The sequence below is a fragment of the Seriola lalandi genome, unplaced genomic scaffold (genome assembly GCF_002814215.2).
Source record: "Seriola lalandi dorsalis isolate HSWRI2012SDOR001 ecotype SW California unplaced genomic scaffold, Sedor1 jcf7180002054854, whole genome shotgun sequence".
Lineage (NCBI taxonomy): Eukaryota > Metazoa > Chordata > Actinopteri > Carangiformes > Carangidae > Seriola > Seriola lalandi.
The window spans coordinates 235,020-253,508 of record NW_019525407.1 but is presented as its reverse complement, the minus strand read 5'-3'; the positions used below and the strand labels follow the sequence as shown (position 1 = coordinate 253,508).

General features: G+C 42.1%; 3 protein-coding genes across 3 annotated transcripts; 2 read left to right on the top strand and 1 right to left on the bottom strand.

The window, feature by feature from the left end:
• Positions 1 to 1,887: 1,887 nt before the first annotated feature.
• grpel1 (GrpE-like 1, mitochondrial) lies at positions 1,888 to 5,642 on the top strand. Its single transcript, XM_023427156.2, has 4 exons — positions 1,888 to 2,024; positions 3,215 to 3,362; positions 4,043 to 4,124; positions 4,413 to 5,642. Exons 1-4 carry the CDS (start codon positions 1,957 to 1,959, stop codon positions 4,757 to 4,759), a joined length of 645 nt encoding a protein of 214 aa, XP_023282924.1. The 5' UTR covers positions 1,888 to 1,956; the 3' UTR covers positions 4,760 to 5,642.
• A 333-nt stretch (positions 5,643 to 5,975) lies between these two features.
• Positions 5,976 to 13,025, bottom strand: tada2b (transcriptional adaptor 2B). Its single transcript, XM_023427179.2, has 2 exons — positions 12,756 to 13,025; positions 5,976 to 10,584 (listed from the first exon to the last, which is right to left on the bottom strand). The coding sequence occupies exons 1-2, from the start codon at positions 13,023 to 13,025 to the stop codon at positions 9,373 to 9,375; spliced, it is 1,482 nt and encodes a 493-aa protein (XP_023282947.1). The 3' UTR covers positions 5,976 to 9,372.
• Positions 13,026 to 13,033: 8 nt separating this feature from the next.
• On the top strand, positions 13,034 to 17,994 carry cfap184 (cilia and flagella associated protein 184). Its single transcript, XM_023427180.2, has 3 exons — positions 13,034 to 14,051; positions 16,882 to 17,229; positions 17,329 to 17,994. The coding sequence occupies exons 1-3, from the start codon at positions 13,281 to 13,283 to the stop codon at positions 17,653 to 17,655; spliced, it is 1,446 nt and encodes a 481-aa protein (XP_023282948.1). The 5' UTR covers positions 13,034 to 13,280; the 3' UTR covers positions 17,656 to 17,994.
• Positions 17,995 to 18,489: the final 495 nt, after the last annotated feature.

The following is an 18,489-nucleotide window of genomic DNA, read 5'->3' as shown; positions in this document are numbered from 1 at the left end:
ATCTGTGATCTGGTACAGGTCTTTTTTGAAGAAACCTCCTGTGTGACAGAACCACAGGATTGGGACTCACTATGCACGACTCAGAGACAGTGATCAGAGGCAGGGTCTGTAATTCAGGCAAGGTCGGTACACAGGTGATCAATCAGAACAGGCAGACAAATCCAATGGGCTAAGGCTAAACTCTAAACTGGTCAAAAACACACCAGGCAGAACACGGAGGGATCGCTGGAACGTTTGATACTAAGAACAAAGACGAACTGGCACAGGACACAGGGAGCACGCAGACTAAATACACTAGGAGGGGAAGACAATAAGACACAGGTGAAACAGATTAGCAGCGGGGTCAACAATCACAGGAGCGAGAGGTTAGACACACCCCAAAATAAAACAGGAAGTGAAAACCAAAAATTAAAAAAGTAATGCATCTTATATTTCCAGTGTGGAAAGTTGGAATAATCAGTGGAAGAACTGGATAAAACAAGATTGCCACACACAGACATCAAAAGGCTGTATCCAAAATGCACTACATTTCCCGTACAGCATTTTATTTGAGTGTCGGTATCCTGAAATGAAGCATTAGACTGACAGGTGGATTGGTGCAGCGTCAGCAGTAATGTGGTGTTGTACCGGACTGTTGTGGTGAAGAGGAAGCTGAGCTAGAAACCAAAGCTGTTGATTTAACAGTCAATCTACATTCTAGTCCTCACCTGTGGTCATAAGCTTTGGGTAGTGACTGAAAGAATGAGACTGAATACAAGAGGCTGAAATCTGTTTTCTCTGTAGGGTGGCAAAGCTCACTCTTATAAATAGGGTAAGGAGCGCAGACATTCAGAGGGAGTTCAGAGTAGAGCAACCAGATCCTTGAGCAACCAGGTGAGGGGGTTTGGGCATTTGATCAGGATCCTCCTGAGCACCGTCCATTGGAGGTTTGTGGGCACATTCAACTGGTAGGAGACCCTGGTGGGGTAGACATCGAACATGCTGGAGAGATTATATATCTCATATGACCTTGCCTAACTTGCTGCCACTACGCAGCAGAAAATGGATGGATGGATGGATGGATGGAGAGAAATTCACATTCTGTATAGTGCCTTCAATTTGCTCACTATAGAATATGTTACAGCAACCACCTGTTGGTCAGTGGAATAGCATGAAAAAGGAACACGCTTAACACAAAAATAAGTTTTCCCAGAATACAGTTCTGGTGGCAATATGCTGAAGTTATAGTAGGCCTACAGTAGGCCTATTAACTCACAGTTCTGGCTGCTGCTTATCTATGAACATCAGAAAAAGTGAATTTCAGAGCATAATTTCAGAGCACAATAAAACAAACAAATAAACAAAAAATAAATTAAAGGCACAATACATATTCAAAACTCAGGTTAAACGTGAAAACACTGGATTACAACCACTACTCACTTTCAAACTCACTGACAGTGACATAAAGTTGTAAAAAGTAGAACAGTTGTGATAGTTTTAGATACTCAGTAGTAGTTTAGTAATAATGCAATAATAATGTAAATTTAGTAGTCGTATTAGAAGTGTAAATTTAAAAATAATATCTTAAGGCAAAAGTTTTAATACCCTGTAACAAGGGAATCTAATAGTCTACTACAACAGTATTAGGTTATAACTGTGGCAAGACCTCTTAATAAATAATAATAATAAACAGTCAGCTGAATAATCAAAGGATGAGTAACCTTCTGTTTGATAAGCCTTGTTTCTTTTTTTTAAAAAACGTTGTCCTTGGTCACATGTGTAACTTTCACCTTTAACTTCAGCTCAACCAAACTACCACTCGTCAGTAAACTCTTCTCTCAATCTGATTGGTCAGCTGGGAGATGTGTTATTCTTCCTGGTTCCTGATTGGTTGAACCCGCACGGGGCTGCCATCACAGTTGTGCGTCCCATCAGCGTGTGTTCCAAGGAGATTTTACCTGCAGAGTTATTCGGAAAATGGCGAGCCTGTGTGCCAGAGCAGTGAGACAGAGCTACTCACTAGTAGCTTCATCTGCACTTACACGGTAAATAGTGTTTATTACTAAAATGTGCCTTTCATCGAAACGCTGCGCTTTTAGCGGGGTGGTGCTGAGCTGCTGTTATCATATGGCTGTAGCCGGCTAACAACGTTAGCTTTCGTAACTGGCCATGGTCCTTAACGTTTGCTGTTGGAAAATACAGACTTAAACTGACCACGGAGACGTGTGTATGTGTGTTGGACATGGTCTGGTTCACATTTAAGTGTATCCATGTCATGTTCGTCATTGTTAGCATGTCATTTCAAGAACCAGAGGGGAATGATGACATAACGTGACATGTTCTGAGCGATGAAGATAGGGATGTAGTTAGCTTAAACTAAGCTAATGTGTTCTGTGGAGTTTAACCCTGAAGTGGTGTGTTTGTGAGTGTTCTCAGATATTTAATTTTTATCAGCTGAAATGCTTTTATACATTACACACAAGCACATTAGTGCTTTATGTGTTGTTCTTGAAAGGAGAAACTGCCAAACCAAACTCCATTCCTAAATCGGCTATTTTACAGTTTCCTGTATCGTCGGTGAGCTCGAAGGGCCCACTCTTTGATAACTAATACGACAATATTGAACAATCTGTGAATGGAGTTTGTGTTGCAACGCCACACTTATTACTGGCAATAGATGATGACATAATATCGGACATGGTGAAATAGGCTTCACCACTACTTACAACGACTATAACAAAATGACACTTGTATTTAGGCTAAATAAGTGAGCATTTATCATTTGGATGACATATAGGGTAGTTGCGTAACATTCTTACTAAGTGTTACTGGCAGTTGGACAATTGGCAGTGGTTTTAATTAAGCTGTCTGATACCATCAATTAGCAAGGCTGGACAAACAACCAAAATACCCTGATGCCTGTATAAGTTAAATATATGAACAGTCTGCGAGGAAAAATTACAAGAATGTCAGGTTTTATTTATATTGTTCAACATCACAATAAGTCAGCTGAAATAGTAAGCACACTGCAGAGATTTAAAGCATTGTATTGTTGTTTGACTTTAACACATTTCTGCACTTGTACGTCCAGACAGCGAGAGCACCTACTTTACAGGTTAAACAGTTGATTCAGGTTTTGAATATTGGTTCAGAAGATAATTAAAGCAGTGAGGTGAGGGGAAGTACCCACCTCCAACAGTTGACAAATGACCTATTGTGTGACCTTCCCACCCAGAACATCTCCACGATTGTTATGTACGGCCACTCAGCAGAAGAATGGCCACAGGTCAGAGGAGGACACTGAGAAGCCAGAGCAGAGTGCAGCAGAGAAAGTCCTGACGGAGGAAAAGACCCAGCTGGAGGAGCAGCTCAAGGAGATGACGGTAAGCCGGAGTCGGCTGCAGACAGGTTGACCTCCTGTTCAGCATCCAGCTGGAGTGGAGCTGACTGGTGTTTATCTGTTTTACTGAGAAAATCGCTACATCTGCTCTGAATGCAGAGTTACTGATACATATACCAAGATACTAACCTTAGACAACGATACTCTGAATAACATGACATATATTAAAACTATGATACTTCTAACTTCAACAACAATTCACAAACTTGAATTAACATTTGAGTCATTTTGCATCACAGCCTGGACTCAGACATCTGGCTTCTTGTTGCTGCTTTTCTTCATTCCATTGTAAATTAACATCTGGCTTCTTGGTCGGACCGTTGGTTTAAATAATAGACAGATTAGTCAAAAATGAAAACACTTGTCTATTGCAGCCCTTGTTGAAAGATACAATGATTTAATTGGTAAACTATGTGTAATGGTTTGATGCCAGTCCTTACATACAGAGCAATGCTAGGCTTAAGCTGAAGTAAAACTGAATGTACAGTTGCTGTATTTATTTATGAATGGAGTAAACAGTTAAAATTTAGGTTCATTTTTTATCATAACACCTTACAAAACTTACTTAAGTTACTTACAGTGTTTACTCCTGAGCTGCATTAGGTAACAGTTGATGATACTGTGTTTTTAAACCATGACCTCTGTTTCTCCCATGTTTTACAGGAAAAGTACAAGCGAGCCTTGGCTGACACAGAGAACCTCAGAACGCGGAGTCAGAAGATGATAGAAGATGCTAAATTATACGGTAAACGCTTCTATCCATTTTAGCTTGCTAACATTTAGCTAACATTTGAACCACCTAACAAAATCCTGCAGAAATGATCACATTTTCCTACATAAATTACCCTGCAGTTGCATATTCCCACCACTAGATGTCACAACTGTAGCCTCATTGCTAAGTTGTGTCTTTATTACACAGTTATGCTGTTGGTTTTGTTTGAGTTTGACACATGATTTGAATATGCATACATGTTGTTTTTTGTTAGACATAAGCAGGAAGTTTAATGATGTTTTCTCTTCCTTCCATCACCAGGGATCCAAGGCTTCTGTAAAGACCTGCTGGAAGTGGCCGACATCCTGGAGAAGGCTACAGAGAGCGTGCCCAAGGAGGAGGTGACAACCAAGAACCCTCACCTGAAGAACCTGTACGACGGCCTGGTGATGACTGAGGTCCAGATCCAGAAGGTGTTCACCAAGCATGGCCTGGTCAAGCTGAACCCCGACGGCCAGAAGTTTGACCCCTACGAGCACGAGGCCCTCTTCCACGCCCCTGTGGAAGGCAAGGAACCCGGCACTGTCGCCGTAGTAACCAAAGTGGGCTACAAGATTCACGGTCGCACCCTCAGGCCAGCGCTGGTGGGTGTGGCCAAAGCCCCCTAGAAATGATGACAACTGTGACAAAATGGGATTTGTTTTGTTGCCTGGGTGACGGGGGACCTCAGTTACAGTAGACTGGTCCCAGCACCCTGCCACCCTTTTCCCATGGGTCACTCCCCCTCCTGCCTCGAAGAGACTTGAACCCAGCTGAAATGAACTTTGTATCTGGAATATATTCATCTGTTCCTAACAGATGCATAACACTCTGTCTGGCACAGGAAAGTCTTTGCAGTAAAAATTAATTTAGTCATTACATAAGTCATTTCAGGCAGTTATCGTCAGATGTTTAAAAAAGAAAACAGCACCAGCTCACAGACGGAGGCTTTCATGTCTCCTCACGCTGCCATAAATTTAAACTGGAAGAGAAGCAGTGGAATATATTTCACTGACTTATATAAAAAAAAAAAAGTTTACCATCTGATCATAACCCTCTAATTTCAATACTTTTTGGATGAGAGCTGGTGTAAAATCCATCCACACGGTGAACAGTGACTCTGAACTGCTGATATCATTCCGGACTTTTGTTGAAAGCTCTAATAATGTTGAAATTGACTCTTCAGTTGTCTTTCTTGTTTGTGAGTTTCATTGTGTGAATAAAGCTCAGAGCAGTACTTGTGGATCTGAAGGAAGGCTTGAGATCTTACTCTGTCCCGAGGTGGGCTTTCTAAAGCCTGCAGAGTACAGACATCTTCCTCTGCTTCATTTGGATATGATCAGTCTCCGGTCAGCCAGCCTCAGTCACAGTAACATCCCTGTGCCACAGTGTGGCTCAGTACGGTTGTACAGTGATGTAACAGCTTTATCTGTAAACCATTAGAGTAATTATGTACATGGACCTTTGTCCAAATTGTCACAGCATCAGAATAAACTGATCATCTTTGAAAGACTTGTTGGTTTTAGTGTGTGTCTGTTTACTCACTTTACCCTGGTTCAGTGGTTTTCAAGCTGTGAGGTGGAGACAGGTGTTTGCAGGAGAATAAATCGGAGGCTCTTGTCAGTCACATAGACCTGATACATATATACAAGATGTAGCCCACAGCACAACTCACTGACTCTTAATAACTCTAAGCAATGTTATGAAGGATAATCCTATTATCTTTTCTTGAAGCGGCTGCTTGAGAAATAAGCCCTGCCCATGTGATTCTAATTGACAATGAAATCCAGGTTTTTCCTTTAAAGTTCAAAATTACTACAAAGTATAGAAGAGGAAACAGGACTATTTAGAATTATAAAGTATTTGCACTTTTAATACATCTCCATACATACCTTGTCATGTGCAACAACAAAGTAACGGGACAGCAAAACAGCTCAACAGTATCAGACTGGTAACAAGATTAAAGACAGCACAAAAGCATGCCATCACTATACTCAAAGCTCCAGAAAATGATTCTCTGTAATCCAAAATCAGGTTTTTTTTTAATAACAAAACTATAAAAATTTCCATGACACAAAATACTGTACATTTCACAGGTCAGTAATTATACTTTCTTTTTCCAATTTATCTTACAAAATTATTCACATTCGGTGACATAAAGTAAGCAAACCCCGCCCTCCTCCCTTACAAAAGATATTTCCCCACTGGGAACAAAATAAAATCTAATTGCCATATTTTCCTTTGAGACATTTACACCGAAACATAATAAAACTTTGGAACATTTGGTTGCGCATGCAGAGTGACACCACTGTCAAAATTTGAATAAGAAATCACAAAGGTATGTCATGGCTGTTTGGTATATCGGCTGGAAATTAGCATCTCCTCTCTAAAACATTCTGACTCAGATGGAGTTTTGGCCCTTTGAGATGACCTCTGACCTGAAAACTGTTTAACATTTCTTATTTTAACCACAATATAATGCCCATTCTTCCCCCTTCAGCTTCAACATAAAAGGCCTGGCCTGCTGCTCAGTCAGCATTTTCAATAAACCTACTTCACTAATGACTAATGCATCTAACTCCAATTCAAAACATGTTAGCAACGGGTTAATACGCAGCTGCAACAGCCTACAAAACTAATCCATGTTCTGGAGCTGAACCACTATGATTTTCTTTTTGTTACTCAATATATTTATTTATTTTTCTAAATATTTAGATCAGCGGTGCTCTAAATCATGTACCCCTAACACCCAGAGCAAAGTTACAATAAAACAAGCTGAATATAAGGAAATATTTTTCTTGGTGTCAACAAACCTCAAATAAACAAAAAGTTAGTTACTTTGACTTCCCTACTCTGTTTGTGGCACTCAGCCCCAATCCCATCCCATTGCGTCATGAATATATACTTTTTTTTTTTTTTGAAAAGGCTAATTTATTTCCTAAAACAGCTGGGTCATCTAGTTTTCAGCAAATGTTATGTGGCTTAATATTACACATTTGCTCCATGGCACAGAGGAATGAGATATATCAGGCTTTGGATACACACACAGTACTTGTTTGTGGGCCACGTTCATTGTTGGATTAGGTGTTTTCATGGGATTTGTTGACAATAAGTGTTTGACTGAAACGGAAAATGCTCTGGAGCACCAGACTGATGAAATATTACTGATTTATCACTATCAAAGAATATTAACACCCTCCACAGTTGGTCCACGGTCTCTGAACAGAACCTCAAGTTCTTAAGTGCAACTGTGAAGATAATGCCTCACACTACAGAACTAATGCCACTCGTGACCTGCATTTCCTCCACAAAAAAAAGCCTATTTTCCAACAGACAGTGAAGAAGAAAAGAATATGAATTTCAGGTAACACACATTCACATGCCTTTCTTCTCTTGAATTTTAATGCCACTGCTCGTGCTGGGAAATATCATCATTTACATTTAAATAGTGCAGTAAGCAGCACTTAGCTCAGCTTGCAAAAAAATTGCACAAAGGAGGAAAATGAGAATGAGTCACCAGTGCTGCTGTTATGGTCCTGCCATCAAGACAAAGTGAAGTTGCCTCTGAAGAACTAAGGGCAGGCTCCCTAAGAGGGCGGCAGGTAACATCTGTTTGACAATACCACCTGGGAGGCTGATGTTCAGTTTAGGGTAAAGACTGTGGAAACTCAAACACATAGACTGAGGAGGAACAATGCTATTTAAGTGTATGGGAGGTAATATTAGCCTGCTACGCATACACACTTGGTAAATAACAAACCATAATCTTGGAATTATGCTGAAGCATTTGACTATCATTGGTTAATGCCCTTACACATTCAGCGTCTTTACCTGTATCATACCCAGCGGAGAGTTGAACATTTAAAGCTGCACTATGTTGGTTTTTTTTGGACCAAATACACAAGATGAGAACTAAATATTTCAGGTGACAAACTAATAAAACGCAGGATGTGGGAGGCTGATAGTTTAATTTCTCAATCTGCTTCTTACTATGAGTAACAGGATTCTACTTGAACACATTGTTGCCAAATCCTGATTTGGAAACATTATTTCACAGAGGTGATATCTGCATTTCAAAAAAGGCGGCGCTCTATTGGAAAAATGTGATGTCATGTACTTCCATGCACCAATCAGGATTTGGCAACAGTTTAATGGAAGACAGGTGATGGATGGTTTTGGCCATTGACTATCAAAGCTGATCAAACCACACCAACACAGTTCTGAAGTCTTAATAAATGACACCTAAATATGTTTTTGTATTGTTGCTTATTTAGTGCGCCTACGTCATGTTATAGAGAAATCGGCTAATGCTCTTACGTGAATTAGTATTTTCAGGATGCTAAAAACTGAATCATCAAAGTATGTACTGAGTGGGAAGTTTTTCATTTGAGAAATTACCTTGTCATTGCTCTCAGGTGGACACACCTGGCAACACAGCTTCTACATTACATCTTTCTTTGGCATTTCTTCTTATTTATTGGTCAACATAAGACCCCATACTGATATATCTTTGATAATCTAATATTGACAGATTTATCAAATAGGCCAATTTATTGATCAAGCTCCATGTTGATGCATCAGTCAGGCCCTAATAAAAATTGCCTTCAGGCAGCAGCAAGTGCTCAGACAAGAGAAAGCAAGACAATGGTTCAACCCTGCTGCTTTTTCTTTTCCTTCCCTTGTAGCCAGTGAGAAGGGAATAATTGATTTTACTTAAGTGGAATGACAATTTACAAGAAATCAAAATGTTAGAAATTTCAAATAGCTACTTCCTGCTCGAAAGGTTACCAAAAAAATTTGAGAGATCCTGAAAAACATCTGCAACCACAACAGTGACAATTTCAGAACTGAAACTGTCAAACATTGCATTTCCAGTAAATGTGATGTTGGATTTAAAATATGATTTCTCCATAGACATCTTCAGTGAACCTGTTGCGATAACAATGCAACTACATAATACTTGTTAGGATTGTTGTTATCATTATGGACACCAAGCTCTGCGAACCCACTGAGCTGTATTTCACCCATCCCTTTCCAAATGCAAAAATATAGGCTTATTTTTGTTCCTAGCCCTGGTATGAAAATATACTTTTTTCCAGTGGGGCATTCTCTTTCTTTGCAATGTACATATTCACAAGGTCACCTTTGAAAAGATGGTGAAAGCCAGTAGTTTTGTCCTGCTTATAGCGAAATCAGCTGTCAGCAATCATCCACTTATTACTTCCTGATCAAAGAAGGATCGCTAAGAGGCGTCTCGGGATATCCAGCCGCTTTCTGTGAGGAAGGTGAGAATGCGCTTCTTGAGGACTTTGTCCAGGTAGCTGGGCAGTCGGCTCTTGGCCGGGATGCCTTGCCTTTTCTGCAGGTGGTCTTTGATGATGATGGTTTTGACAGTCAGGTAGCGCGCTGGGCTGAGGTTGAGAGAGTTACACAGCACCTTCTCCCTGTCCGACAGCAGTTCAAAGCCTGTCAGATTCTCGATGGCAGCAAACTCACCATCTTTACCCTCTTCTTTGATCCCGCCTCCTACCCCTAACCCTCCAGTAATGCCTCCTCCCCCTCCAGCTCCACCCCCGAGTCCCATCCCCGAGCCAAGCCCACCTCCTCCTCCGCTGCCCCGTTTGGAGGTGACCACACTTTTGTTCTCCTTGCGTTTCTCCCGTTTGTGGCGTGCTGCTTCATATTCCGCTGACTCCTCCAGGCGGGTGATGCCATTGCGGCGGTAGCGCTGCAGCTCACGCACCTTGGCCCTCAGCACACGCTCTTTATGTATGTTCTCAAAGAAGTCTTCGAACTCGCGATGGGCCATGAACTGGCAAAGCCCCCGCAGCCTGATCCGCTGCTCCTTCTCCTCCTTGGTGATCTTTCTTTTGGGTGTACTTGGAACAGAACCTGATGCTGCTGCTGTCGTGGAACCTGATCCAATTGCACCACCGCCAACTCCCACCCCGCCCACACCACCAGCAGTGCCTATGACTCCCAGAGCCCCTGGTTTCTCCTTCTCCTTGTCTTTCTTGTCTCGGCCCAGGAACACAGGCACCAGGTTGTAGTCTCTGGCAATGTTCTTACGTCTCTGGCGTTCTCTGAGCTTCCGCACGTACATGTCCACATGGGCACGTTTCATCTCAATTTCCACATCCTCGTCGTCATAGTTCACAGAGAGCCCGCTGATGAGCTTCTCTGCGTCCTGGTCATATTCAATCTCATAGTCGTCACGTAGCGGCATGTACCCCAGCTGCTGCTGCTCAGCTAGGCTGATGTCCAGTGGGGGGAGAGGGGTGGTGAGGCTGGGCGACAGGGGCCCTCCGCTTGGGCAGGTGTGGTCGGTTACCCGGTTGGGAATGTTGTCAGGGATGCAGGCCTTACCCAGGTTTCCATGGATGTACATGGTAACATAGTGTTCCATGACCTCCTGAGGAGTACGGGATGCTCCAACATGAGCGGCCATGTCCTCCTGAAAGACACAAACAGGAAGTTGGTACTAATGAGGATAGTGGAAGCAACAGAAATGTCATCTATTCATTATACATCTTACAGAGTGTGCTGGAATATAAACCAGAAATCTCTCAATCTCTCTTTTCCTACCCATTGTCGCCAAGTGCTGCTCACTGTGGGAACTGTTGAGTTCCTCTGTATGATCTTGTAAGGTCTTGACCTTACCTTGTAAAGTGCCTTGAGATAATGTTCAGTATGTTATGATTTGACACTGTACAAATTAAATTTAAGAAAATATAAAAATATATATATTAAATATATATTACAAAATATATATATTTAAGTCATTTCTTAAGCAAAAAAACACAACATTCTCTGACTCCAGCTTCTAAAATGTGCAGATTTTCTGCCTGTCTTCATTAAATATCTTTGTAATTTGAATACCTTTAGGTTTTGGACTGTTGGTTGGACAACAGTCCCCCAGGGCTATGAGAAACTGAACATTTTTCACTAAATTCATAAAAACTTTACTTAATTTGTCTACATGCAAGCCTACAAGTCAACCTATGTGGAAGATGAGTAATAAATTCCCTGAGGCTTCACGACTCTTCAGTGGTAAACCATAGACACTTTAAGGTGTATTCACAGTTGTCCTTGTAATTATTTTTGGTATTTTAAAATGTTATTACTCAAGTCTTGAACTGCAAGCCCTAAACACTTTAAGGTATATTGATTATATGTTTTTATATTTTAGTTTATCTTTAACGTTTTAGGTTTTCTTACTGTTACTGTCTTCTGTCATGTGTTGTCCTGTCTGTCCTGCAGTATGAGCTCCCCAGCACAATTAAAACTACAGCATGTCATTTTTTTCTGATATTTTTCGGTTGAAATATGCTCAAAACGTCTTAAAGTGGAGAGATGCTGTCATCTGTGACTCAGACTCAGTGAACAGCCTGGCAGCCGTGCAGAGATATTGCCGCCAGAAGTTTCTGTGCAAGTCTCACCCTTCAAACAAATCGTAGAAAGGCCAAAGTAGGGGTATGGAGCCGATGACTGTCAATCAACATGTGCACACACCTCATTACTCCTCTTGTCCTGGGGCTTCAAGTTACTGTTGTTGTTAGCTGCTGGAAGACATCACTATGGCTGACTGGCAGGCTAGCAAACTTCTGATTCCTGCATTAGCTGATGTAGGTGAAGGGCTAGGCGAAGTGGAACAGAGCAGGATGAGGGAGGGATGGAGTGGTGGGGTTTGCTTTGAGTCTTGTGCTAGTGCTAAGATCATTTCAAGAACTTCCATATTGTTGCTTTAAGTCATTTTAACCAAATGATGAGTTATTGTTAACTTGGGTTTGAATGGAGTCATTCTTCTGGAGCATTTCCATAGTTTCTAATGATGTCTATGCTAAGCAATTATTGAATTAAGTACATTAATTAAAATGAAATCAATGGTTAGTTGCAGCCCTGAACCAGACCCAGTTGCATGATGGGATGCAGTGGCAAAAATTAGGAGATTGTTTTCATATAGATTACTTTAGTCTAATGCTAAGGAATGTGGTTATACATTCAATCCAGAGTGATTTATATTGGTTTGTGCTATATAAAAAAAATCGTACAGGTAATTTTGGAGGATTTAACCTGTACTGGGGTGCTGTATACCAGACTTCACAATATATTACTATCCACTATTATTGTATATACTGAGAGCAGGTTCAAGTTTGAGTTAAGTTGAGTTTCAAGTTACAGATTTTAAATTGGTGTGACCTCTGCTGCTACAACAATACTTTTTACTTTTTCCCATTTTTATGGCGTAGTCACTATAAACGCAGGCGCTCATTTTGTTCGATAAGTTACTGTTCGTGAGCTCCTGTTTTAATGTGACAATGTTATTAACGCCCCCGTCGAGCTTTTAAATATATAACGTAACACTCTTTAAAACAAAATTTTAAACTATCTTGTATTAGAAACCATTCACAGAGCTTACAGTTTATCCCTCGTATTTAATGCCTAGTCGTCCAACTTTTACGACAGTATCAAAAGGAAATTAACGTCATTAACGTTGTCGTGCCATTGTCGCTACTTGCTAACTTTTACCTCAGGCATTTTCTATGCAGTTTTAACAAAACTCGTGTAGGTGTATATGTGCACTGCAGAGATAAATTAAGTTAAATAACTTCAACAGTGATGTACCCAGTTTCCAAATCCATATTGCTCGATAGCATCGAGTAGCGACTGCTCTTCCCTGCTGGTCCATCCTCCCTCTGCCTCGGGACCCCAGAGAGAGAACCGACCGCCGTCGACTTGCTGGTAGCCGTGCCATCTCCGGTGATTACCGATTTCTGCGCCCGCCGAGAAGCACTCCGGGCACAGCTCGATATCAGGGCAGTCGGTGCAGCGAAGCCGCAGGTTTGTAACATCTGCAAGGCAGTTAACGCAGTACTTTTTCCCCAGGTCGGCCATGTTGCCTTGCTCCTGCTTCTTGTTGTTGGAAGCAGAACTGCGCCTGCGCACCACGAGCCTTGCAGCGCGAGCTACTCACGGCCTTGCTTTTTAATATTAATGAGCATGGGTCAGGACGCCTGTGATTGGTTTCCCGAACCCAGTTTCCAGGACAACCGAAACAAAACGAACCGTTTCATTGACTACAGAGGTGCACGAGCCTTATTGGTATAGACAAATTGGATAATACTTTTAGATATTCTTTTTAATTGAGATATGAACGCAGAGGCAAAACATGAAGACAATGAGGTGAGGAATGACACAGAGAGGGAGACATTTGCAAATTTCTCCAATGAGAAGAACAATTCTTCCCTTATTGTTAATGGAAATGAAAAACAAGGTGTCTCAGCTGAAGTGGGTGCATCACATCCTGAAGAAGAAAACTCTGAGGATACGAAAACTACTGAGGAGCCCCCTGTTGAAGCCCCTGAGCCAGAGGAGAACAGTGGAGAACAGCTCTCTGTTGTTGACATCACCACAAGCAAAAACTTGGATGTGCAGATTAATGAGGTCAATGATCAGCTAATGTCCCATGAGGAAAGTGTTGTTTTTGAAATCAACAGCAATGATGACGATGGACCTCCCAGACTGCATCTTGAGACCCCGGAGAGAGAGAGGACTTCCAGTCCTGCACAGGAGGAAGAGGAAAAGGAGGCTGAGGAAGAGGAGTTCACGGCTGCTTCAGCAGAAAATGAAGACATCATCTATGAGGACTGCATGCAGGTCCTCCATGAGCTGTGTGAGGAGAGAGACAAAGCCAGTCGGCACAGCAGCCAGCTGCAGATGAAGCTGGCAGAGTATCTGAGCAAGAAGAGCGGGGACGACACACAGCTGGAGTGGGAGATGCTGGTTACAGAGCAGCTGCAGGAGTATGAAAAGTACATGAATATCCTGACTGACATGAAGCACCAGCTCACCACCGACTCTGAGGCAGCCCAGCAGCAGGCAGAGGAGCTGAAGTTACAGTCCCAAGAGAAGGTGGACAAGGTAGGTGATTTTGTCACAGCCCGAGCAGGTTTTCTGCATTGTTCTAAAGATTTGCTGACACTCATTTCAGAGTATTTAAGAACAGAAGAACCCTGCCTCACAATCTGAGGATGAACTGAGGTTCTCACAGCTACATACATATCTTAATCTAACCAATTAAAACCAAACTTAAAATAAGAATAAACACTTGAACATTAGTGTGATAAGACCGTTCTAAAATTACCTTCTTTATTTGACATCTACTCTGATCTGTTAGTTCTGTGAGGACCATGTCCCAACTGCTATCATGGGAGGTGGGGTTTATGACTTATACTGCAGCCAGCCACCAGGGGGCGATCAAGATGTTTTGACTTCACTTTTAGGGAGCTTTGATGTTCTCCAGCTTTATGTACACTCATTGGTTCATACCATGGCCCAACATTCCCGCCTTAAACAGGCTGATAAAAGAAGCTTCTGACTATACTTCCTGTTGGATATTGCATTATGTACACCAGGTTTTGTCAAGGAAGAAGAATGAGTGGAATGAAAAAGATGATTATCTGTGGTTCTGCTGCATCGATTTTGATCCCTTTTTAAAAGGTTCTATAAATGATCGTCACTGCCACTAGATGTCACACCAAACCACCAGCATCTCAGACCAAAACAAATATTTCCCTGGCGACACCTTTTGCCTCTCTTCAGCCATGACTCCCTGCTCACTTTTTTTTTCAGCAAGGTTTTTGAAGCACAGTGAAAGCGAACACTAAACACACAACAAATGAATTAAGTTACTCTGTGAACACGAGAGCCAACAAAAAAAAAATCAACAACAGCAACCGCCATTAAACCACGCTAGCATTGCTATTATATGCTCCATGGTGAATGATTGCATTAAGCCAACTAACAATTTGCTGAACAAATTCATGATATTAGTTACAGCAAAGTAAGCTAACCTAGTTATCATGCCTACTCTAGTCCGTCATGAATCATGAACATGTAACATTATGTGTTACTTGCGCATCAAGCAGAAGAAAAGCCAGCTCTGAATGAAGCTGGAGCCCTTAAGCAGTTCGTAGGGTTCTCCATCTTGGAAAAGCCAGACCAGTACTGGCTCTGGTCCACGGTCAGACTGGGAAAGAAATTTAACCTTGAACCTATCTGCTGGGACTTGTCCGCACAAATGACAGACATACACATAGAGAGGGCCAGTAAAGACACTGAGGGAGCTGGTAAAAACTTTACGGATGTTTTGACGGTCGATCGGCCCACCAGGATTTGAGCCGGTAGTCCCCTTGGCCAGTCCGCCTGTGCTCTGGTCTCATCTCTTTCTTTGTCAGAGGCGTTTTTAGCCAAATTATGGAAGGTCATTCACCTGAACACTGCGTACTGCACTGTCCCATCTTATATGTGGGCAGTCCATGTGTGTTTATAAACAGGGCCAATGGTTTAATAGGGATGAACTCGCATGCACATGCACCAACACGCATGTGCTGCCGGACCAGATAATAAAACAAAGAAAGAAGATGCTCCAATTACAACACACACAGAGAGGGGGTGAGACTTCATTCCCTGCTCAGGACACCGTTACTCCACTCCATCTTTACATAGAAAATACTTGTTTTGCTGCTATATTATTTATCATTATTGATATTAAAATCTCATACAACCTTTAAAACTGTACATCAAAAGTCCAACAATGTTATAGGCATTATAGGTGTGGAGTATTCCTTTAAGTTTTGAAAACAGGATTTCAGGGGCTTTAAATTGTCCCCTATCTCTGCAGGAAAAAGGAGGACAAGGGGTCTACACATGCTGCTACGCAGTGAGCTGGATGAATGTGACATGCATACTGAACTGTGCAGACGCTACTCTCTGCACTGTGTGAACAGGAATGCATTAGAAACAAAGAAAATTTTCAATATACAACTTGAGATACTGTTAAAAAATGTAAACCTTGTGTCATTTTTGGGAATTAAAAATGACAACACATAGCAGCTATGTCACAATTGACTGTGAATTCTAGACCCAAAAGCAGGTTTGAAACAGGATTTAATAGGGACTGAGTGAGAGAGAGGGAGAGCGTTTAACTAGGGCTGGAGCACAGGGAGCCACAGGAGGGGGGAGAAGCAACATAAGCCAGGTGATGAAGAATATGGGGAAGGAATGGAGGATGGAGGTCTAGCGGCGTGGAGGAGCTGATCCTGGGCTCGAGAGGAAGTGGGATGATGAGGAGAACCGGAATCCAAGTGCAGACAGAGGCTGGTTGGTGTATGAAGAGTGGAGGGTGATGCAGGTGTATGAAGAGTGGAGGGTGATGCAGGCAGTGGCTTAGGTGGAGGAGGGGGTGGGATGTAGCTCTGGAGTCCTGGGACACAGAGCTAAAATAGATGTAAGCAAAAAGTGAAAAACACATGAAAACATGAAAAACACTCTTGAAAATGTTTTTTTTTTTTAAAAACAAGTTGGCTAATAGCTTGCTACCACTGTGGTCGCTGAACAATCAGGCAATGAGTAGAAAAAGACAGTATTTGTATTGTGGTTGATGAAGTAATGGCATGCAGCAGGTGAGGTGCTCTCCAGAGCCAGGTAGGGGAAACTATGCCCACAGCACCACACAGGGGGTGGAGACACAGGGAAACACAGGGATGGAGCTGGCTCACAGGTGAACCATAAGAAAGGACTCTTAAAGACATGGCTCGGTGTAAGCACTGTCATATGTCTGCACATCTTGTTATCCAAAATATAGTAAAGCAGCCAAAACAGTGGAGCACTACAAGCGCCCAGTAAGGGTTACTTGTGTGTGTTATGGTGTAGTGATCAGTGGTCAGAACTGTCTTATCCTCGTCCTCAGGTGGAAAATGAATGGCAAGAGTTTGTGGCACTGAAGCGGCACATAGCTATGACAGTGCTAAGCCGATGCCTGGGTAAACAAGCGTCTCAGGCCAAAGTGGAGTCAACCCTGGCGGCGGAGCAGCGTCGGCAGGACGAGCTGATCAAGCTGCGGCTCAAGCACATCAAGTTGAAGATGAAGATTGGCAGGCTGGAAGCAGAGCTCAGAGATGAGGAAGAACACGGCAGGGACCCCCTCCAGGTCCAGTTTGAACAGCTGCAGGCTGCGAGGCTGGAGCAGAGAAAACAGGCGGAAAAGCAAAGCGAGGAGTCATTAAAGCTGCAGAACAAGATCAGCAGCAGCTTGGAGGTAAGAAGAATCAACAGGTACAGATTGTGCCCAAGTCATTTCTTCTTCGTGAAATATGATTTCCAGTTACTAGGTAACTGTTTTTTTCTGCTGTGTCAGGTCTTGTCAAACATAAAGGAGAAGCTGTTCTGGAACCAGATGGAGGTTCAGTCCAAGCGAGAGCAACTGGCCCAGGTGGAGGCCATGGTGGCCAGGAAGAGAGACCTCCTGACCAGGACCAAGCAGGCACGCAACAACCTGCAGAGGGACAACCTGAGGCTAAAGGAGTGTCGGGGATTGCTGGGGAACAGGGTTCTGCTGCGGGACTTTGAGAACACTGTGGATGCCTCTGACCACTTGGAGGAACAACTGGAGAACCTGAAGTGCCGGCAAGCTGAAATCGCCTTCAGCTGTGGCAGATGGAAGAAGAAGCTGAAGACAACTTAACGAATGAATGAAAACGAAAATGAGTATCGGGCCTTAATATTTGTAGTTTTTTCCGGTGTAGTGTGTCATTGTAGAAAATGACCAATTCTGTGTTTAGGGCACTTCAAAGACAAGACGTGACGCTTTGAGCGCCATAGTCCAGCTCAACAACCAGGAGCATGACCACCAATCACAGCGACCATTTCAAAAAACATACACATCATGTATTCTGATCCTGGCATTGCTGTAAAATGTATTATGTTGAAATTATTGTTAAAGCCTATAAAATCATGATTTATGATTCACAAGGGTAGAAATTAAATAAAAAATGAGGGTCAATATTTGATCAATTTGTGCAAATTTTCTGTCTTTTTTTAGTGTTGTGCAACAGTGGATATTCACTGCTTTGGGTATTTACTACACGGCAATAAAAATAAAAACTGGGCTAGCTAACAACCCAACTTCAACCATCCACTTGTATGGGACAACAATTGCCATCTAGTTAGCTTGCACTCGCTATTCTTTTATAACTGTAAGCGGAGCCATAGACATGTTTTCATAGATATCACCATGTTATCTTTCAGAGAAGCGACACCAGCGAGCTACATTGTTAAATTATTTGGACAACTTTGACTTCTAGATTAGCGAAGTGCCTCAGTCTGTTGTGAGCCTTGCCACAGGATGGATGATGACCTGACAGCACTGTCATTTGTATAATGAAGCAGAAATGCATAAAGAAATGAAAAAAGAAAATACAGAAATAAGGGGGAAATAAATTAAATATATTGATAGTTTAATAAATAAAATAGATAAATGAATAATAAGCAAATAAATAAAATGTAAATTTAAATGGGA